Raw genomic sequence first — 23,245 nt, 5'->3', positions numbered from 1 at the left:
ATGGAGGAGAGGCTGCTAGATTGTATTGCAAATTGATGCCCAAATTACTGCCCTTTAACGCCCATGGGTCTTCTCCAAGTTTGTTTCCGCGTATGGCATCCCTCCTTTCTGTGGCTGGCAGATAACATACTTAATTGGGACAGAAGTTACATTCCCTTGCTCAGGTGCAGCTTTTGCAAGATCTTTTCCCCTTTTCATTATTATAGGAATAAAACAAATGTTACCTGCTAAGCCCATAGCAAGCCACGGCAACGTTGCAAATTTTATGCCAGACAGCGACGCTGCCCAGAGCCCGAGCATCCCCTGCGCTGCAAACAGCAGACATTTCACTCAAAATTTATTACTTCATGAGGCATACGTATATGGCATCTTTTGCCCCGCGGGGCTGAGCTGCCCCCCGGCGTGGGGCAGAGCCCGGCCAGCTCCGACCCCCCCAGCAAGCCCCGGCCCCGCCGTCGGGGTGCGACGCGTGGGGCGCCCCGGCGCGCCCCCTAGCGGCCGCCCGCCGTGCTGTCCGCTGCCCTTGAGCGGCGGCGTAGTCCCGCCCCCAGCCCCGCTGCCAGTGGCTGGCGGCCCTCCACGCCCTTTTCTGATTGGTCCCGGCCGCTCCTAGGCGGCTGCGCCTCGCCGCGCTGCAGGCGCCGGGCCGGTGTTGGACGGAGCTCGGCGCGTAGCGGCCGGTGTTTCCCTGTGAGGCTGGATGTGGCGATAGGGGGCCGACAGCGCCCCGGGAAGGTAACCCGCAGACCGGAGGCCCTCTCTGGCCAGCTTCGGGCGGGCGCGGTGGCCGAGGCGGGCCGTGAGGGAGCCGGGAGCGGGTTTGGGGCCCTGAGGGGAGGGAGGGTGGGGGAGGGGGCTCGCTTTGAAGCGGGCCGGCGGCCCTCAGGGCGGGCTGAGGGTGGTCGTGAGGGAAGGGGCAGGCTCGGGCTGCCCTTGCCTCCTGAGACCCGGCCAAAGCCCGGCGGCCGGGGCGTGCGTCGCTCTCCCTGGCTGGCGTTGCCCCGCGGGGTGCGTGTCTGCGGGGCTCCGGGGGGGGAGCGGAGGGCGCGTTCCTTCGGCTGCGCCTCAGAACAGGTCGGGATACGGCTCGTCACGCTGTAAGGGCGAAGAGGGTTTTTCCGCAGCTGCTGTGGATAATATGCTGCTAGGATCAGCCCCCTCCCCTCCAGCAGCTTTCCTGAGGGGGCACCGCGCGGCCCGGGAGGTCCCAAGGACGGCAGCTGGACGTTGGCGCACCACTGCAGCGAGTTGTTGGGGTGTCGCTGTAGAAAAATACAACTGCGGTTATTTGTTTGAGAAGTAGGAGGGGAAAAAATCCAGAATTATTTCTCTTGCAGATCTGTAACAAGCACAGCTGGTGCTTTCTCAGGACCCTGTTCAGAGTCTTCATGTTGTCCCATCTAGATGAAACTGATCTGAGAAGAAGCTGGGGACATTCTGTTTGGGCTGTGTGTTTCCAGTAAGCTTTTGTCTGTGAAAAAGGCAGGCGTGTATCCTTCAAGAAGCAGAGAGGTACAGACTAAATGGATCTAAAGACAGCAGTGTTCAATGCAGCTCGTGCTGGCAAGCTGCAGCTCCTTTTGAAGTTACTGGCAAGCAAAACAAGAGAAGAGGTAGCCCTACTGATGTCAGAGAAAACCAATGGTGCCACACCACTTCTGATGGCAGCCCGTTATGGTCACCTTGACATGGTTGAATACTTGTTGGACCATTGCTCTGCGTCAATAGAAGTTGGTGGTTCGGTGAATTTTGATGGTGAGACCATTGAGGGGGCTCCGCCGTTATGGGCAGCATCAGCAGCTGGCCACTTGAAGGTGGTTCAGTGTCTCTTAGATCATGGTGCATCTGTCAACAATACAACTCTGACAAATTCAACACCGCTTAGAGCTGCCTGTTTTGATGGTCATCTGGAAATCGTAAAGTACCTTGTGGAGCACAAAGCAGACCTGGAAGTATCAAACCGTCATGGGCATACATGCTTGATGATCTCATGTTACAAAGGCCACAAAGACATTGCTCAGTATTTACTTGAAAAAGGAGCTGATGTCAACAGAAAAAGTGTTAAAGGTAAGTTTTAATTTTTTTACTTTCCTTGTAAATAGGAGTAAAGTTACTTATTTACCTTTACGAGGCTGACATCCAAAAATAATATTCTAGTCTTTTAAAGTGGATGAGAAAAAAAAAAAGGTGTATAGCTATGTTTTTACTGTGTTTTTTCTCCCAATGTGTTCCTTTGTTAACGTGGGTTGTATAATTTCATTCTAAATTGATAAATTTTAATCTTAAGCCCCTAATTCTTAAAAAGACTCAGTCATACAAGTGTCATATTTAAGAATGTGAAAAAATACACTCGGTAAGAACTCTTCCTTGTAGTAGGCTGGTGTAGCAACATACTCAAACACATATGAGCATATATTCTTGTTTTTCACACAGTTTCTAAATAAACCAAATACACTGTACATAAAACTTGTGTCAATACTAGTACAAGGAAAGATGTATAGAGGAGAAAAACTTTCTACGTTGGAAATAAATAACCACTTTGCTTTTTACTCTCCTCTCCCTCTGAATTGTTGAATGATTTTGGAACTTTTTTCAGTGTTAGTAAACAAAAACATATATTAGGATTAATGAAATGAAGTTACAGGTGACTGTGATATCAACAGAACTGCACAGATCACAAACGTCATCTCTTTGCTCCTGTTTACAATTACCCTGGCGTTATCATTCAAAGTGAAGATTGTTGGTTTTGCTATGACTGTAATTATGTGGACCTTTTTCTTAACAACAGGTTTTTTTATTACATCTTAAACTTGTATGTGGGTGTGATATTTGCCTGAAAAGCATGCTAATTATTGCAGGTTAGGGTTAATTTGTAGTTTAGTGAGCCAGGATTGGTTTTCAGCATCTTATTTTATATATTTTTATATATACACACATATAAAAATATAACTGATCTGCTAATAAACTTCTTGTAGCCTAATACTTCCATTGCCTGTTTCAGGCCAATCACATTTGTAACAGTGTACTTACCTTGCAATTATTTCTGTTAAAGTATACTTTGTATCTAGATTATTGTATGATACTGGTAAATGCCAGATATGAGAGTAATCTTTGGAGAAGCTGTTTAGTTAAATATGCCTTTTTTCAGCAAATCATGCAGATATGTGGGTTTAATGTAAAGAAAGCTGAACTACAGATTTGTCATAGAGGTGGGCAGAGCAAAATAAATCTTCCTTTGTAACGATTTAAGGTTGCTTGTGAATCATCATGGACTTGTGATAGGATAAAAATGTCATTTTTCTAGACAGGGTTCTTGGAATCACAAGCTAAATATAAAGTGTGTATTGCTCCTTAGTTTTAAACCTATCCGTTTATGTGATTGGTATGAACAGAGCAGTGCTGTTAATTCTGTGATGTAACAGGGAAAAAGATACATCTCAGCTTCCCACACTGCCCACATCCCCCCGCCCTCAGGTTTGTGTTGGTGGGGTAGGGTTTACTGGTCCTTAGTGTTCAGTTTACTAGTGCATTAGTATTGTTTGTCTTTGTTTAAATGGCTGACTGGCAGCCATACACTCCTGCGGATTTTCTCAGTATTCTCTGTTTCTCTCTTACCTTAATTCCTTCCTCTCTCTGCTTGCTTTACTTTGTGTGACTCACAACTAGGCACATGAGCAAAGGTTTGTATGGTATAACTGATCCTTACTTAAACTGAATGTAAAAAAATGTTGGATTGCATAAGTTTTAGCTCATTACAACTCAATTTTTGCTTTGATCTGCTATGTTTACAAACATATATGTACGTAATAGACATCTATTGGTCAAGTATGTGGAATACATTTTTGTGTGTGGAAATCCCCTCTGATATGACACAAGCATACTTTTTATTTTTGACGTCTTAAAAGCAGCCTGATCTCCGATCAGAGATAGAAAGTACTATAAACCCTGAAAGCGAAAGCTGTGGAAAGGCAGAACTGAACAAAACTGATAGCCCTAAGTATTGCAACAGTATGGGTATTGCAGTGGCTGAGGCTCAATAACTAACCTTCTCAGCTTTGTTTTGCAAGAATGCTTAGCACCTATTAATTTCAAAATTAGTATTTCCAACAGGATTTATTTTACGTTGTCATGTTCCACTTGGAAGTCTCTGTGTATTACTTTCAGTTTCTACTCCTCCCTGCTGTGTACTAAACAGTTGACAATGTGTCTGCCCTTGGAGTAAGGAGATACAGAGAACCTGTGTGCTGTGCTCTGGGGTAGTAGAAGTTGTTGCTATCCTTATGTCTGAAGTCTTTTTAGACAGGCACCTTCCTGGGCCATGTATGCAGAAGCCTATCTGTGGAAAAATTAAAAGCTTTAGCTACTGTAAATGTTGCTGTATTTAAAGTTACAACTCTCCTTATAAGAACAAAACTATGTAACTTCAGTAGCAATGCTGTTGTGGGAGATTACTATAGATTCTTTCCCAGATTTTATCCTTAAAACCAGGGTGAGGGCAAAATTACTTGAATTATTCCTTGTGTTTTTCTACTGGATTTTCATATTGCAAGGTATAACCTAATTGTTTTAAAACCCAGGAAAATCTAGAGCTGGGAAAGATATGAAAAATTTTAAAATATTGACAGTTCCAGGGGAAAATCCAAATATTTTGAGATGAGAAAATAGGTAAGTTCACAGGCATCTAAACGTCTGGGTGACAATGGAGGCAGAGTATAAAAGAGCAAGTGAAAATGCGTGGTGAAATCCTGCTTCTGAAATACAAGCAGAATCGTGCAACTGTGTTTTGGACTATGGAAATTCAGAATGCGGAGGTTCTTGCAAGACGGTTGTGAAAGTACAAAAGTACAGCTGGGAAACGATTCAGATGTTAAAGACTTCAGAGTCTGAGTCAGATTAGGTGCTGCGTCGAGGTAAGGTGTAGTTCTGGCATTGTCTTGCTGGAGAGGGTGACAAAGAAGGAGTGTTTGGTGCTCTACTGTGAAAGATGGCCGATGGTTCTGAATTTAAAGTACAAGCCTTTAGTTGTCTTTGTTTCTACTGTTTTGCTGATCTGAACCTCCACAGTTTCCCCAAACTTTTATGAAGCCCGTAGGGAACAGGTATCTAAACCAAGGATTTTTTTTTAAAGAATGTTTTAGGTTATGACCAGTGTTAGTGAGGGGAAAAACTGATGCCTGAGGTAAGAAGGGTGAGGTTTTTTCTCTCAGAATTGTGGAAAACAGCAAAGATCTCTGTAGAGTTTTGTCTTTTCTGTTTGTTTTTTTTTTTTTCTTTAAGAAAGGCAAAAAGCAGCCAAAGCAATACTTGCAAAGTGAGTTAATGGACCACTGTCTTCCTAATTCAGAGGCTTCTCCAGTATGTTACTCCTAGTTTAAAAAAGTTGCAGATTAAAAATAACAACACTTATTAACTTTCACTGGTATAAGTCTTGAATGGCAAGTTGGGGTATTTTTTTGTTTTGGGTTTTTTTGAATGCTCCCCCCCCCCCCCCCCCATTTAAACTTAAAGACCTTAAAGGGTTTTATACTGCTTTTAAAAGGGGGAGCAGTGTGGATAATGCTAGAGTAGCAGAAGCCTGAGCTTTTTCAGGAAGAGGTAGAACCCTAGAACGAAGTCTGAAGTGAAGCACAGACCTACCCTTATGCTGGGTGAGGAGGATTTCTGTGTGTCAGCTGTATGCAGTTTTCTGTTCTGCTGCATTGCAAAGCCTGCCAGTGATCTGTTAGAGTTCTCCTTCATCACATTCAGAACAGACTGCTGGATTCTTGAATACGGGTTTTCAGTGGTGTGTTTCTGTGCACAGTCTTGGTTTGGCTGCTGTGTGTAGGGAGGGAAGCGCTTCATGTAATTCAAGTGGCAGCAGTCTTTGGGGCCTTCAAATTAGAGATTTGGGCTCTCTTGGGGATATACCTGGGCTGTGTTTTTTGGATTTTATATTTGAAAGAAAATATTTCATGTAATTGCTCCAATAAAATTATATGCATGCAAAATAATTTTAAAGGGATCTTATACATCTGTTCTAACTCCAGACAGGACACTTGTATCTTGCATTTTGAAAATTCGTAATGCGTACTTTGTTAATTTGTGTTACACTTTGTCTTCCTCCACCAGCCTTGCTGCAATAATGGAATTCATTCCCTGCCTTTCTGCAATTAGTGAGTTAAATTATAGATTAAGTACACAGGTGCTGATAGCCAGGGTGGTCTGAACATAATGATACAGGGAGTAAGGACTGTTTTCAAACGTATCTACTTGAAAGGCAGATACTTTTTCTGAACATGACTTGTAAGTATTTCCATTGCTCAGCTGCTTGGTATGTGGTCCTTTTCCCTTCAAGGTGATATTTGTGGTCTTCACTAACTCTGTTCCTCTTCTGTAGTTAGCAGATTCATCTGGTAGCCAAAAGACTAATTTTTCTCCTCCTGAGTATTAGAAAATTTCCTAAGAACTGCTGGACCTTTTAGGTGTTCAAGATCTGCACAGTGATGTCTGGTTGCAAGCCCTGATTCTTTGTTGTTTATGATCCTCCATAGTACTGTGGCAGTTGGAGGGACTTAGGTATTTTGAAAATGCAAATGAAAACTGTGATTCAATATTTTATCGTTCTTAAATTCCACTGGCACAGTACTGATTAGAATACCTTTGTAAAATAATGTGGAGGACCAGGCTTGTTGAATTCGCTTCCTCACTTTGGAAACTATAGAGGCATACAGGCCTCAGTCTCTATCAGCACTGTATCAAAGTTATATGTACAGTAATACTATATCAAGGACTCATGCTATTTAAGTATTGTTATTTATCCAGGTACTGGAAAGTGTAACACTCAAACCTGCTGGTAAGGGCCGGGGCGGCGAGGGCGAATCTTTTGCAGAATTGGCAGACTCAGAAGCAGGGGGATTAGAGAGATGCACACTCTTTGCTGTATGTGGTTTACTATATGTTAAAAATCATTAATTTTCTCTTGCAGTAAACATTAAGGAGTCTGACAGGTTTGTTCTCTTCTGAGGTTGTTTGTCTTGTCTGCTTGCCAAGATTCATTTAGAGGGGGAGGGGTATAAAAAACAAAAGTGGAAAGCTCCTCTTTTTTTCCTTCCCACTGCCCCTGCTCTTGCCCTCCTCTCCCCATGCGTTCCCCTCTTTCCTCTCTGTTGTTCTGTGTTTATAAACCCTTACTCCAAAAGTATTCTGTGTATTTTTTTTTTTTGGGGGGGGGGGGGGTGTGTGTGGTGTGTGTGTGTCTCCTTTTTTTGGTTGGTATTACATGGGCAGTGCACTGCATTTTGTAGATACTTTGTGTATGATGCAATGTGGAAACAACTTCCATAGGAATGCCTGCATAGAATAAGGAAGATACAGTTTAAAGGAATAAATTCTTGAATTTCAGTTAAAAGGGAGCTTATATTGAAATTAAATTATTAACAGCATGCTTCATATTGGTAATTGATAATGCAAGTTTTTGTGAAGTACTTGGAGCAAAAGAGTGATTATTTCTTTATAGTATATGGAAACTAGACTAAAAGTTGTTGCCATTATCAGCTCTTTGCAATTTTTACTTGGTTTCTTCTTAAAGGGAAGACATACCTTTAGGGTTTTTTTTGTTATGCATATGAAATAGGGATGTGTAACATTTTTCTTGTGTACTTTCCATGTTTGTATATATGTAGCTATATCTTCTTTTTTTTTTTTAAAAAAAAGTAAAACCGGGAAGAATTAATTACTTAGTGCTCTGTTAGGAAAAAAAAAAGTAAATGCTACCTGAACAAATTCACTTTATAAAAGTGATTGATTTAATTTATAAGGCTGCAAAAATATTGTCATGGTTAACTCTGGCTAGCGACTGAGCCTCGTGCAGCTGCTTGCCTCCCCCTAGAGTGGGATGGGGGAGAGGACCAGAAGAGTAAAATTGAGAAAAATTAAGGGTTGAGATAAAGGCAGTTTAATAAGTAATGCCAAAGCTGTGCATGCAAGTGAAGCAAAACGGGGAATTCATTCACCACTTCCCATGGGCAGGCAGGTGCTCAGCCATCCCCGAGGAAGCCGGGCTCCATCACGCAGAATGGTTACTTGGGAAGACAAATGCCATCACTCTGGAAGGCCCCCCCTTCCTGCTTCTTCCCCCAGTTTATATACTCAGCATGATGCCTCATGGTGTGGAATATCCCTTCGGGCAGCCCAGGCCAGCTGTCCCGGCTGTGTCCCCTCCCAGCTCCCCGTGCCCCCCCAGCCCTCTCGCTGGCCGGGCCTGAGACACTGAGAAGTCCCTGACTGAGGATAGACACCACCCGGGCACAGCCAAACCCACCCGTGTGCTGTCAGCATTGCTCGCACAGCACAGCCACAGCACAGCTGCACCCGCTGCTGAGAAGGAAGTTAACTGCACCCCAGCTGGAACCAGGATAAATATATACATGGGGTTACTTTCGCATACAAGTCAGTAATTTAAATTAGTGTGTTTTCTCTTTCTTTTTCTACTACCCAGAAATTTGATCAAGCATTTTGAAAGTGTTAGGAAGTGGATGTACTTAATTGGTTGCAATTCAAATCACTTTCTGTGTCATTGCTTCATTTTCTTTCATACCCATGTCACAAGCTACCAGTCTATTTTAGTAATTATTTGCTTTTGACATAGGAAATCATGGCCTCATTATGAATTTGAATGCCTGACCCCCACTCTAAGCTTTTAGTAGCACTCGATGAGGAATTAGTTCTGTGTTACATGAAGTGTTTGCGTAGTGTTCATGCCATTTTAAAGAAGGACTGTAACAAACGAATAAAACATGACGCTCCTGCATCAACTGAACATACCTTTATCTTTAATTCATTTTTGCAAGTTTTGGAAGGACTGGAGGTGGAATTATTCCATTCCTTTGTTGCTGCTTTTAATTAAAGGAAGTTATTAGGTAACATGAATAGTAAAGTTTTATACAGATGGAACCTATTTGTAAGTATTACTAGCAGTATGGTGTAGTGGTACCTATTTTCTAACAAAGAAGTACTGTGACTACCAAAACACTCCCAGTCCAATTTTGTTTCTGTGCAAGAGCAAGAGCTTTTCATGTTGTTGTAATATTAGCTATCTTCTATATATGATTGAATTACTGCAGATCATTTTAAAATTGAAAATACATTAGGAAAATTAAATGAAACCTATTTTGAAATAATAATACACACCTTTAAAAAAATATTTGAATTTGACCAACATCTTCCTATGTGTGCCTTGGAAAACTGCTTATCAAGGAGAATGACTTTCAAATTTTACATTTCTAGCCTTTTCCCTTTTTAATATAGTAGTAGATACAATGTTTGTTTTTGTTACAAAAATATGATTAACTACTAAATTGTGTTCAGCCACTGTTTATTCCTGTCACTATAGACAATACAGTGTTTTTCAATTGGATGAATTAATTCACAGAATAATGATTGATTTGCTATACTTCCTTGAACTGTTCAATTCATGGCTAGTATATGGAACATAGTCTTTGAATTAGGTATAATGGCCACTAGCATGTTTTCTTTCAAGTTCTTCCTCAAATTTTAAGACTTGATACTTGCTAGATATAGATGGATGGTAATCTTGTTATTTCTTAAGGCTGGGGTTTATGTTTTCTAAGTTGGCAGCTCTCAACTGTCTTCCCCTGCCCACTTTTCTGGAAACTTGGGCTTTTTTACAATATATCATTTCCACTGCTGTACCTGTACCATCCAGTCAAACTTAAATAAGGTGCAGCCACTAAAAAATAGCGGTGCTGGCCTTCTTTTATTAGTTTGTGCGTGGCTTAAAATAATTATAGTTATTTTAACTCCAAGGGTTACTACAATGTAAGTAGCTAAAAAATGCTACTTTTGATATGCTTAAACAGCTGTTACTCACAGCTTATGTCAGTAATTGTAATAAGAATAAAAAAAGTGATTTTTTTTTTAAATCAAGGACATCCAGTTGGACAGAGTAGTGAAATTCCTTGATGCCTTGAGTGTATTTCCACATGTTCTGCATAGCTGCGTTGTAAATTAATGACATACAGATTGTTGGATTGGACCTGAAGTTACCCAGGCCATGGCCAAGTTTAATTTGTGTGGATTTTTTCAGTATTAATGTGTCATAGCATGTATGCCTGGCAATTGATAAAAGAGTGTCAAGAGCAGCATTATATGGCAATGGATCTACAGTGTGTAATATGAATAGCTGCCATTGATTGTATTGTTAAAACCAGCAAGATGTATACTAATAGTTGTGAAGCAATATTAAGAACAGTGGTGTTATTAGTACCTTTTCACTTATTCATCTTTAAGATGCTTTTATGTTACAAGTTTTTAAATATCTTAAAAAAATATTAATTTGAAGGTAGAAAACGGGTGCCAGTTCCAATGTTTCAGAGCTCTGTTGAGAGAAGTGGTGTAAGGACTTGAATGCACCCTGAAATGGCTGTGTTAATTGGTGGCTCAGCCAACACCCCAATGCATCTGGTTTTGTCTTTATCACTGAGTGTGGAAGTGCAGGTGGTGTGAGGAACCTGCCAGTCTTTAGTTCTGAATTGAATGCTGTAGCTGCATTTTAACTAGGCTTTCTCCAGCATAGTAAGCATTCTTACAGTGTATGTGTGCTGGTGAGTTTGTGTATTTGTCTGCGTTTGACATCTTCCCATTTTAGGAGTTTAAGGGTCTCACACCCCTCAATACTGAAGTATCAACAGTGTTCTGGTCTGCAGTGTGGTAAGGACAAGAGGGGATTACAGCTGATAAACTATGTATGTCAAATTTGTCTGAGTTAATCCACCTAAATTTGGTTGAATCTCCGTTTATGTGCTTGGAGATTTTGTTGCTCGTGCTAAAGACTGTAGTGTGGCCAGACCTATAACTGACTTAACGCTCTCTATGAATGATAAAAATTGCCTAAGGTATCAAAGATTGAAAATCACTTGCCATTGTAAGAACTGGGTTTAGCTTTGTGAATCTTAATCTAACAGACAATTTCAAGTGCCACTTTGTGTTGGAGTGTCCTCTTCAGCTTATTTGTTAGGAAATGATAATAAAATCACTGGCCACTATTCCAAAATGTTTCAGGGAAAGAATATTTTCCAAGTTAAGTTCACTGTCTGTTAATGAAACAATCTGATATTTTCTGTGGGGTTTGGGTTTTTTTTTAATGTTTGGAACTTGCACTCAAAATACTGGCTGGGGGGACAGAATATGTTTGTAGCTCTGCTATAATTGCAAAATCATGTTAAACTTGAGTCATAAGCTTTTGAAAATAACTTTCTACGCATCTTTTATATTAATTTGATTAGTGTGTCAGCTAAGTCTTAGTATCTGCTGAGTCTGGATTGAGACTCAGTCTGTCCTGAATAACTGCCATTCCTCTTTAGCGCTGTTCTTGTGGTTGCTGGAATTGAAAGCAACAAAAAGGCCTTGAAATGTGCTGTGAGCTCTCCAGTTTGAGAGAACAAACAAGTTTGAGGAAGAAGCAGCAGACCAATTTACATGTGAAGTTTTGAGAAGTGAAAGATACGAAGAGAAACAGCTAACAGAGGCTGTTTGGGATACTAGTGGGGAACCTAAGGCAAAATACCCAGTGTCCGTTAAAAAATTTTCATCCAAACAGACCTTGAGTCTCTATATACCACTTCTTCTGCATACCAAAACTTGCAAAAGCATTGGATGAACATTTTGTTGGCTTGATGGCTTGTCAACAGAAGATAAAAGCAAGCTACTGCATGATAATCTGCTAATTCAAAACACCGAATAGAGGTCTACATTGTAGATCTGAGGTGTCTGGTTTTGCTGGCAACAAGTGGGTATTGAATTTAGAGGACAGTCATTATGGCTTGACCAGATATTTCTGAATGTTACTTTTGTGTTTTTTCTTCAACTTTAACCTCTTACTGTGTCTTGTTAGAAGGAAGATGTGTGATACGAAGTCACAAATGTAAAAGCTAGATGATATGAAAATTATTTGTAGGGAACTACATTAGGGTCTTATAATTGAAATGAAAATGGAACAAATTTTCTATTCCTGAACTGCATTTAATAAGTATGAATCTTTTTCCTTATAGACATGTGCATATGATAAATTCAAAAGCAAAACATTCAAAGTTAGTACATGTGTATATATATATTTAAGACAGTGTAAACAATGCATTCTCAACAGAAAGAATATAATAGCAGAAAGACTTTACCTCCATTTTAGTTTTAATTTGTTTCTATACAGTGTTCAGCTTTTAAGACAGATCTTGGTCATGCTTTTGGTTTGAGTTTGATTAGCTAAGTACTGTAGTATAAAGAGTGAATTGCATTTTCTAGAGATCAGAGCCTGGAAAAAAATCAGAGTGTGTGAATATAAATAGAAACTGTTTAGATCAGTAAATTATATAAATACATGCTTAACCCAAACATGAGCTGAAGGTTTCAAGACTACTGCTGTCTCCTTACCCACTGTAGTTCTGTTAAAAACTAGTAATACAACAGCAAAGCACACTGTTAATTGCTGTCTTGTTGGCAATAAGAAAAAAGCCTAAAAAATTGCAAATTAGAGAAGTTTTCTGAAACTTCTCAAATTCTAGAAACCAAATCTGATGACTATGACTGGGCAGAGAACACTTAGAAAAGGAGGTCTCATTTGTGAATGTGGAAACTTGCTGAAGTGCAACAGAAGCTGATGATCTCATGGGCAGTTAGCTGGAATTTGCAGCTGTAAAGATGTAAGAAATCTTAGAGCCAGAATTTTTACGTGAGCATTCTGTTAATAATTTACATATTCATTTAGTGGGAGGCTGAAAAGTTACTATGCTTGAATCTGTAGTATGTATAATATAAAGAACAAGGTAGTTATAAACTGTGTCATTTTAAAAGCAGTCAACAACATAAGCGACTATGTTGGGAGGCAACCAGAAGCATTTGTCTCCTTCTCCAGAGAAGTACTTATGTTTGAAGTTAAGCAAAATTTTCACCTAGTTGAAGCCTAATAGTTAAATATTTAGCTGTTGTGTCCAGTGCTTGCTGTCTAATTTTTTGTGAATAGGGTTTTCAAACAGGTGGCACTAGTGCTTACTAGAAATTTCCTTACATGGTGTTAGAACTAGAATGCCTTTAAAAGACTGTGAATTCTCATGCTAATGAGAAATAATGTGAATGTCAATGATAAGACGCTTAAGATAGATGGCTGTGTGTTGTTTGTCGGAAGTTATGTTTTTCTTCTTGGCTTTGGGAATCCTAACTGGAGGAGCAGAGGGATTACTGAGCAACTTCAGGATGAAGACCTAAGAAAACATTAAGATATCCACCTTCCTCAGAATATACTGGCAGTCTCAAAAGGCCCCAGCTGAGATGAAGGGCCTGTTGTGATGATTTTATTTTCCATTGTGTTGGGAATAACTGTGTTCCACAGTTAATTGCTTCAAAACACATATGTCACCTGTTTGGCACATGGAGAGAGGAAGAGATACAGTGTAGAGGCAAACAAAGCCAATGTTGAGTTGGCCCAGCTTTAATTTTTGTACAGGTCTCATTACTTTTTAGTCGCTGGCGGAGATTGAGAGAAAGGGATATTTGACAAGGGAAGAAGGAAAAAGTGAAACAACATGGAGATAGCAAGCTTAAGTTTCTGTTTGCTACTTGAAAGCAAATAGAAAATCCCTTACAGAATAGAGTAGTTCCGTTGGAAGGTACCTACAATGATCATCTAGTCAAACTGTCTGATCGCTTTACAGCTGACCAGAAATTAAAGCATGTTATCCAGGGCATTGTCCAAATGACTCTTAAACACTGACAGGCTTGGGGGCATCAACCACCTCTCTAGGAAGCCAGGTCTGGAGTTTGACCACCCTCTTAGTAAAGAAATGCTTCCTAATGTACAGTCTAAACCTCCCCTGGCATAGCTCCACAAGTAGTTCCCTGTTTAGCCAGGCTGGTCTTCTGCTGTTTGCTTGACTTTTAACATAATGGAATTGCCTGCTCCTGCACTTATATGTAGTGGAGAATTCAATTTTAATTCTGATCTTTTTTAATAATGAGACAAAAAGGGTCCTTTAAACCTGTTTAATTCCTTCAGGCAATAATATCAAGCAGTTTTGTTTGTATAACTGCCTGGCAGCCTTGATATTCAATCAGATCTTTAATGTTTTACTTGGCCTTTCATAGTCTCTAGATGTCAAAACAGCTGTTTTTTTAACTATTAATGTTTAGCTTTTTTAAAAAGTATTTTAAACTGATTTTTCTTAACTATTACTGTAGTGGGGTTTGGACTACAGTTCAACTATGATTCGCGTAATGGTGTTTCTTCTTTTACAGGAAACACTGCGTTACATGACTGTGCGGAATCTGGAAGTTTGGAGATCATGAAGATGCTTCTCAAGTACTGTGCTAAAATGGAAAAGGATGGTTATGGAATGACTCCCCTTATGTCAGCTAGTGTGACAGGCCACACAAATATTGTGGACTTTCTGACACAGCATGTACAAACCAGTAAGGCTGAACGCATAAATGCTCTGGAGCTTCTAGGAGCAACGTTCGTGGACAAGAAGAGAGATCTGCTTGGCGCTTTGAAGTACTGGAAGCGAGCTATGGAAATGAGATACAGTGATAGGACTAATATCCTGAGCAAACCTGTGCCACAAACACTAATTATGGCATACGATTATGCTAAAGAGGTAAACAGCTCACAAGAGCTAGAAAATCTCATTGCAGACCCTGATGAAATGAGAATGCAAGCACTATTAATTAGAGAACGTATTCTTGGTCCTTCTCACCCAGATACATCCTATTATATTAGATACAGAGGTGCTGTCTATGCAGACTCTGGAAACTTCAAGCGTTGCATCAATTTATGGAAATATGCTTTGGACATGCAGCAGAACAATCTTGATCCACTGAGCCCTATGACAGCCAGCAGTTTACTGTCATTTGCTGAACTTTTCTCCTTCATGCTACAAGATAGGGCAAAAGGCCTGCTAGGCACTACTGTCACATTTGATGATCTCATGGGTATACTGTGCAAAAGTGTGCTTGAAATAGAACGGGCCATGAAACAAACCCAGTGTCCCCCTGATCCGATACAGCTGAACAAAGCCCTTTCCATCATTTTGCATTTAATTTGCTTGTTGGAGAAAGTACCTTGCAGCTCAGAACAGGAGCATTTTAAGAAACAGACTATTTACAAGTTTCTTAAGCTTCAGCCCAGAGGGAAGAATAACTTCAGTCCACTTCACCTTGCTGTTGATAATAACACTACATGTGTGGGTCGCTACCCAGTTTGTAAATTCCCCTCTCTACAAGTTACTGCTATCCTGGTAGAATGTGGTGCTGATGTGAATGTCAGAGACTCAGATAACAACAGTCCGTTACACATTGCTGCGCTGAACAACCATCCAGACATCATGAATCTTCTTATCAAGTCAGGTTCACACTTTGATGCCACAAACTTGCATAAACAAACTGCTAGTGATTTGCTGGATGAGAAGGAAATAGCAAAAAATTTAATCCAGCCCATAAATCATACTACATTGCAGTGTCTTGCTGCTCGTGTAATAGTGAATCATAATATATACTATGCAGGGCACATCCCTGAGAAACTAGAGAACTTTGTTTTGCTCCATAGGTGATAGTATGGAGTCCCAGAGTACTGATTTTGAAACACGACTTGGTGAAGATATTTTCCTTGAGCACTGTTGTGATACACCAGCGTTCCCTTAGCTTGCTCCATCGTGCTGTCATTGGCTAAAGTATTGTTAGCATCAGATCTGCAGAGTTGGTTACCCAGTATTTAATATGAACATGCCATATAATATATTTTGTGGATTATTTAGTTATGTAATGCCATATCTAGACTCTTTAAAATTGTCTGCCAAAGGCTTGTCTATTCTGGTTTTACTTGCCTGTTGGGTGTTTGGAACTGGGTTGAATATCTTCCACTGATGTCTTTTTGCTATAACTGTTATGTGGATTTTATACAGTTGAAGGGTCATCTTTTGGTTTTGCTTGAGCATTTCTACTCTTCCTGTATTCTTTTTCTATGGACTCATTGCTAAATCGTACAAGTTGTATGGACTTGTTAACATTTGCAACTACCATAAGTGCTTTTATCTTCTCTATAGTGCATAGAGAAACATGACTGTTGTGTGTGAGCATATTTCTATGCAGCACTTGGCCAATTTCAACTTAAATGCCAATTTTGTTTTGCAGTTTGTTTGGAGCTCTCTTGAGAATGCTGTCTTCATAGCATGATTAATTTTGGAGTTTACTTACCAGCTCTCCAAACTTGGGTTTGACTTTTTTGACTGCTGTAACTGAGGTTGCTTTCCTTTTGATCTTTGGAAACTTGTGCTAAATTTGGGAGAAGAAAAATCTTGCTTTTTCTCATTGTAGTCCACTTAAAGTTTAAATCTGAAAATTGTTTTACTGCATTGTGCAGTTAGGGAAGAGTCCTCATTGTGTATGACTGACACCTTCCCCTTTGCACTGATGTCTTGTTTGTGCTGGTTATGTGACTAGATGTGAAGTTTGCTCAGAGTTTAACCTTGAACTTAATGATACACTTTAAAGAGAAATAAATCAAATGTATGCTGTAGTTTAAAATTTACAAATCAACTTTAGCTGCAAAAGAAAATAAAGCATGTCGATGGCATGATGCTTATCAGTCCAGATCTAGACATCATCAAATATAGTAAGTGGCTGTTTGCCAGGGTATTGGAAGTTCTCTAGCAGTGTCCTTTTTTCTTCATTTTACGTATCTTTTTAAATACTTGCATGGACTTTATATCTCTACTATGCCGTCAGCTGTACTTAACAAGAAAGCAGAAGTTCTGTTGTGTATGTAGCTCCTAATTAAAGTACCTATTTTTATAATATTTGCACAACAGCTTAGCTTTTACAACAGAAAGGGCTCTTTTGAATTGATAAGAAATCTAAACAATGTTAAATCTGAGTGTGAATCAGGTATTTAATATAATTCAGCACTTTACTGTTGATTAATAGTAGAATTTATTGTGGCACATTAGACCTGCAAATGTCTTAAATTTAAATTAGTTTCTGTTGGATAGGTAAGTTAGCTTGCAGGTTTAGTTGTCAAGCCTATTGAATGTCGGTGGGCTTGATATTTTATTTCAGTGGTGGGCAGTTAAGTGTGCCTGCGGGGTTCTTGCTCCAGAAATTCAACAAGTTGATTTAGGCCTTTGGCAGTGATAGACATATTTAGAAGCCAAATTGATTAAAGGTAAATTGAGGTGAGTCTTTTTTAATATTTTTATTTCTTAAGTTGATGTCAGAATTCTTTTGTTGTTTGTAAATTACATTGAGGAAGAATGTGTCTTAGGAGCATATAAGAATAGTTCTTCCTTGCTTTTGGGCTTTTGGTATTCCTGTTAGTGTACAGCATGGTGCCTACCAGCTTAGCCATTACTGGGGAAAAATATGGGGATGCTTTTAAACAAAGATGTGTTGAAAGCAGTGCTGTTTGTGTATTGCCACTTTCAGAGTCTGTATTTTGAAGCAACCTTCATCTGTTTGTCCCATGCCATGTCTACACTGTATGAAATTATGAGAATCATAGAATCTCATAGGCTGAAAAAGACCTTTAAGGTCATAGAGTCCAACCGTTAACCTAGCACTGCCAAGTCCACGACTAAACTATGTCCCTAAGTGCAATACCTCCAGGGATGGTGACTCAACCATGTCCCTCAGCAGCCTGTTGGAGTGCTTGACAACCCTTTCAGTGAAGAAATTTGTTATGATATGCGATCTAAATCTCCCCTGGCATGACTTGAGGCCATTTCCTCTTGTCCTAGCACTTCTTATGTAGGAGAAGAGACTGACACCCATGTTGCTACAGCCTCCTTTCAGGTAGTTGTAGGGTGTGATAAGGTCTCCCCTCAGCCTGCTCTCCAGGCTAAACAACCCCACTTCCCTCAGCCGCTCCTCATCAGACTTGTGCTCCAGACCCTTCACCAGCCCCACTACCCTTCTCTGGACACGCTCCAGCACCTCAAAGTCTTTCTTGTAGCGAGGGGCTCAAACCTGAACACAGTACTCCAGGTGTGGCCTTACCAGTGCAGAGTACAGGGGTATGATCACTGCCGTAGTCCTGGCTGCACCGTTTCTGTCTGGTACAAGCCAGGGTGCTAGCTGCTCTCACAAATACATAGGAGTAAATTTCTATTAAATTGGCTGAATTTCTCTGATTTGTAATGATTAAAACACATGATACCCAAGTTGTCATTTGTGTGAACATCTAAGTTGATTTTTGATTTTTTTTATTTTTTAATACTTTTCTACTATTCTGTAAGTAGGGATAATCAACAAATCACTAGAAATGATCCACATTATTCTTCAAGTCATTAATTCTTTTTCTATAGGTCACAGAGAAAGGGGTTTTTAGAGTTTGAGTTTTATACTCTGGAATCTCTACTCTTTAGTGGTTTTAAGTTTCTGTCTTTCTAACTGTCAAAAACCAAAATGTTTAAAATTAGTTGGATATTATTAGTCTGCAAAAATTGTTAATTGTTAGCAAATTTTTAAATGGAAAACATTCCCAGAAGAGGAAGCGTATCACTATTAAGTATATGTAAACCTAGTGAAAATTGCTACAAGGCAGGCTTATTCTGTTAGCTGCTCTTTAAAAACAAACTAATTTAATAGGATGCACTGATTTATTGTATGTAGTTCTGTCTAAATATCAACCAATGTGCATCAGTCCTAAAGACTGTCACCTCTGTGCAGAATTTAATTTTTCATGGTGATAAGGCTATCTGCTGAACTGTTGCCTTGCTGGATACTTGGGCTCAGGTGTCCAGGCAGATGAGTTCATGCACTTAATATCACTTCCATTTAGCCCTGTGTGTTTACATTACTCTGCTTAATTTCTCTTAATTTAAAACAATTCGGTAGAGAGCCTGTGCTGGGTACTGTGTTAGGCGTAAGTTGGATTTGTTGATTGGAAGAGAGGGTTGGGGCAGCAGTTCTTGAGATGCATGTGCCACTAAGGCCAGTGCAGTTGGGTAGTAAGTTTTGCCCCCTCAGCCCCTGATTGAAATCAGTTTTGTCTCCACACCAATTTTGTCTTAACTTCAGTATAGATACCAAATTTCTGGACCAGAAATCTGTTCCATTCTTACTGTGGTTACTCTTCAGAGGTGGGTATATGTTTTATTTTAGTGGAACATGGTGATGATACACGCAGTAGTGTTGCTAGCTGGACTCAGACTGTGGTAAGGATGAGGAACTAAAGAACATTCAAAACACATTTTATTTTTATCATATTTTTAATGCATTCTTTTTCTGTTCTTTTTTCTTCCTGTTTGGGCTTTTTTTTTCTGAGGATATACACTGCTTCTGCTGCATGCTGATCAGAGCTACTGATGCAGAAGAATGCTACAGAAAAAAAAATTATGCCCTGAAGGGATGAAACAGGCTTTAAAATTGATTAAACAGTTCCTAGGTATTGCTCTCTAGAGACAAAGACACTGATACTTCCTCACTTGTTGAGACCTCTGAAGCTGTATTTTTGGGGATAAATACTTAAAGCAGTTTTTCTGCTATTCATCTTGCATTTCAACTTAAATACTTCAACCAGGAAGATGAAAGGTATTCTCATTAAAAAAAAAAAAAAAAGCTTTTCTTACCAAATTCTAAAATTTTATTCCTATTTTTGTATAGCTTATGCTCGTAACAAGATTCCAGCTGTTTGTGGTGTCTCTGTTCTGTTTAAGTGCCGTGTGAAGACATTTTCTGAAATGCAAGGCAACAGTGTGGTTAGTTTACCTTTATACACATTACAACAGTCCCTGGATGAGAAGTTACTTAGTGTATTTCCGAAGTCCCCAAAGAGCTCTGTTTTAATGATTGTTTTGCAACTGGTTAAAATTAACCTCTTCCATTTGTACAAAACACTACCTTAAAAAAGGAATAGAGTGCTATAGCAAAATCCTTACAGGAGGGTTTATGAAAAGATAATAACCTTATGAGGAAAAAAATGTATCTCTCCTCGGTTTGTATCAACTGCAAGGTGACAAAGGCAGGATGACTGCTCTTGAAATAGCTTCTTGCTTTGAAATAGAGTGGAATGCCTGTTATACTTTAAAATGTTGACAAATATAAGTAGGCTAAACACTAATTTCTATCTTCTGTGAGTACAGTGAAGTCAACTGGCATTTAATGTTTCAAAGTAATTTTGGGGAAATTGATAGGAGATATACTAAACTGCTCATATCTCTTGGCTTTAAGTGTGAAAGTAACTGTTCAGCCCTCAGTGAGGGCAGAATGAAAAGCTATTGTTAGTTTGATTTTAACTAACGTGTTTGTGTTCCATTCTGTCACAAATAATTCCTATGCAGGGCTAGCTCCATGTATGGAAATATTGCAGTTTCTTTTTTACGTGACGTGATTTAGCTTTAACAGTAATGTAAAAAAGGAAAAATAAGCATATTTCTCTGCTTTTACTCTCTCTCTCTCTAGGCTCCAGATGCAGATTACATTAAAAATATGTTTTGGAGAACACCTGTCTGAGTCTATGTATCTGTTTCCTTTAGGGTTACTGCAATACTCATTGGTAAGCCGCTCTTTCTTTGAGTTTAAATAGTTAAATGTGAATGCTGCAGCTTTAGATTTCAGTCTTCATATCATTAAGGATCCTTTACCTGAAACAAAATGTCACGTTTTATCCTCTTTCTTTCTATGAAATGGTGGTCCAAACAAGCCTTTAAATTCTGGTAGTGGGTAACAGTAAAGAAAAGGCTTGAACTGGATAATACAGGAGACATTTTCCCATTTCTAGAAAATGCAGTTAGTCATGCTATTAACTCTGTGAAGACGTTGTGGTCTTAGTTTATAGCATAAAAGTAGTTAGAAAGACCTAGTAAGAAGTAAGGAAGTTGCACGAATTAATTTTCTCCTTAAAACTTTTGAAGTCTCTTCCCTATTGCATGGATAGTTAGAACAGAGGAATAGAACATTCCAGGGGTGAGAGAACTATGAGAAGGTCCTCATTAAAGGCAGCTAGAGAATGGAAGACTTTGAATAACATTGACATTGTAATTTCAAAGGATCTTTATAGTTAGGCACAGTAGTCACAATCCTATACTTAAAAGGCAGCATATGCTTCAGAGAGCTGAAATTTTAGATGTAGGCCTAATCAGTTACAAACAGCATCTGGTTCTAGATGAGAAAAACTGATCCAGAGCGTTCACAATGAGATAATTTTCACACAGATGGCTTTAATGAATTGAATATAGGTCTCTTAATTAGGAAAAGGAAGAACTGAAAAGGATCCTCTACATCATTATCCATCCCTCTGCAGTTGCAGATGATGAAAGATGTTTTCGTCTGGAAGTGTCTGCTGGTTACCTAAGCTGTATACCCATGCAACAATACTTCTTGGTGGTAGCAAATGCTGGTTGTCAAGCGAAGACCAAAACTCACCATACAAAGTAGTGCAGAAAGAGGGCAAAAGAGGCCAAGTGTATGGTATGTATGGCAAAGGCAGTGTATTTGTTTGTTTCCCACATAATATTCAGAGGGCATATGTATACCATCTGCAGTGAAAAGCGGAAAGTCCTTCCCCCTCCCACCAAATCAAAGCCTTATCTTGCAGTTGATCTCCAGCATTCTGAAAAACTGAGAATAAACTTTCTCCTCTGTAACTCAGAAGTTACAGACAATGATGTTGAATTATGCTCAAAGGTGGAAAAAGAATTGCTTTCTGATCCCTACAAGTGCCTGTCAGAAGCCGGTGGGTGTGAGGCTATGATGTAAATGACAATCATGTCTCCCATCGTGTTGTAAAATGCAGGTTCCAATCTGAAGTTCAAAGGGTTGCTTCTATCGCATCTCCTGAAGATTTGTTAAGTGATAAGTTCCTTGCCAAATTAGTCTTCTGAAGAGAATTTGGAACGCTAGCCCTTCAATAATAAGGAACTTAATTCCCGTTTGATACTTATTTGTTCATAGTTTTGTATGTTTGGATCTTTTCGTAGTTTCAGCACTTGTTTGTCCTTTAGACAGTTACCCTCTTGCAGCCCTCATGTGGTTATGCTAAACCAACCAACCAAAGAAAGCCCAAGAACTAAGGATGGGCAAAGAACAGAGAACAATCCAGAGTCAAGTAAGCTGACCTAATGGTTCAGTTCTTCCTTTTCCCCTCCCTTGCTTGTATGTTACCAAAAAAAAAAAAAAAAAGGGATTCACGGATTCACTAAACATTTTTTCCTGCTGAACCTGACATTTAACTTGCCAGTTCTTTCCTTGTTACAGTGGAACAGGTTTTTTTTCACAGTAATCTTACAGTCAGTTGTTTTTAGATACAATTTTATTGTCCAAATCTTAATTTTTGTAGATGCCACTTGCATCTAACGCACAGCATTATCCTAACTGGAATGTGAGGTAAAATGTTCAGTGGATGAGCCAGACTTGGTTTATTTATTATTTCTGTCCCATAGCCTCAGAATAGTAAACTTGCTTTTTCTCCATTTGTTTCTTTTTTGCATCTGTGGCTACCAGGCTCACACTATACTTCTATTCGCTAGCCTGTGAGACAGGGTCCTCCTAAGCTATCTGTCCTCCTACCCTGTTTTTCTGGCTTTGCTGCTTGAAAGAAATACATCACCTTCTTTATCATGCTTTTTTTCCCCCTCCGGCACTAAGTGAGAATTCCAGGGAGCTGCAAAAAAACCCAACCCAAAACCAAACAAAAAACCCAAACAACCACACACACACACCAAAAAACCCAAACCAAAATACAGGGCCTACTGTAACATAACAATGTTCTCTGTGAGGGAGATGCCCAGTGAGTAGCCAAATGATGAGTACACACATCTTTCCTTGCCACCTTGTGTTAACCTTAGAGCCAAACAGTGGATAGTGCTGTGACAAGGCTGGCCCATGCAGTGGCACCCACTCCAGTGTTGTAGCTTAGGTCAGGAGTGTGCTTTTGAAGTGAGTCTCCCAGTTGTCCTCACTTTGCCTGTTTGGGTTCATGTCACAGAGTTGTCTTAGTCCCCGACCTGAATTCCTTTTGAATGGAAGTGGGCTGAAAGATGTGCTCCAAAAGCTCACCTAGCAGGCTCTGACCACTAATGGGTGTTCAGTTCATGGGAGCAGACTGTAAGTTGTTCTGAAATAACCCCTCTTTCCTCTTCTGTTCCCTTCACCCTCCAAAGTGTCACAGACTTTTGATCCTTGGCACCAACTCCTCCATGCTACAGATCTGCTCCTTACTGATACCAGTGTAGCCATAGTTTTATGTTTCTCTTCCTATGTTAAACAG

At 39.7% G+C, this 23,245-nt stretch overlaps 1 protein-coding gene across 1 annotated transcript; it reads left to right on the top strand.

Moving 5' to 3' along the window:
- The first annotated feature begins 599 nt into the window (after positions 1-599).
- FEM1C (fem-1 homolog C) lies at positions 600-20,481 on the top strand. The gene is made up of 3 exons (XM_055699089.1): positions 600-735; positions 1,338-2,067; positions 14,284-20,481. The coding sequence occupies exons 2-3, from the start codon at positions 1,524-1,526 to the stop codon at positions 15,591-15,593; spliced, it is 1,854 nt and encodes a 617-aa protein (XP_055555064.1). The 5' UTR covers positions 600-735; positions 1,338-1,523; the 3' UTR covers positions 15,594-20,481.
- Positions 20,482-23,245: the final 2,764 nt, after the last annotated feature.

This window comes from Falco cherrug, chromosome Z (assembly GCF_023634085.1).
Source record: "Falco cherrug isolate bFalChe1 chromosome Z, bFalChe1.pri, whole genome shotgun sequence".
Lineage (NCBI taxonomy): Eukaryota > Metazoa > Chordata > Aves > Falconiformes > Falconidae > Falco > Falco cherrug.
The sequence above is the reverse complement of the archived record's forward strand: the minus strand, read 5'-3'. Positions and strand labels throughout refer to the sequence as shown.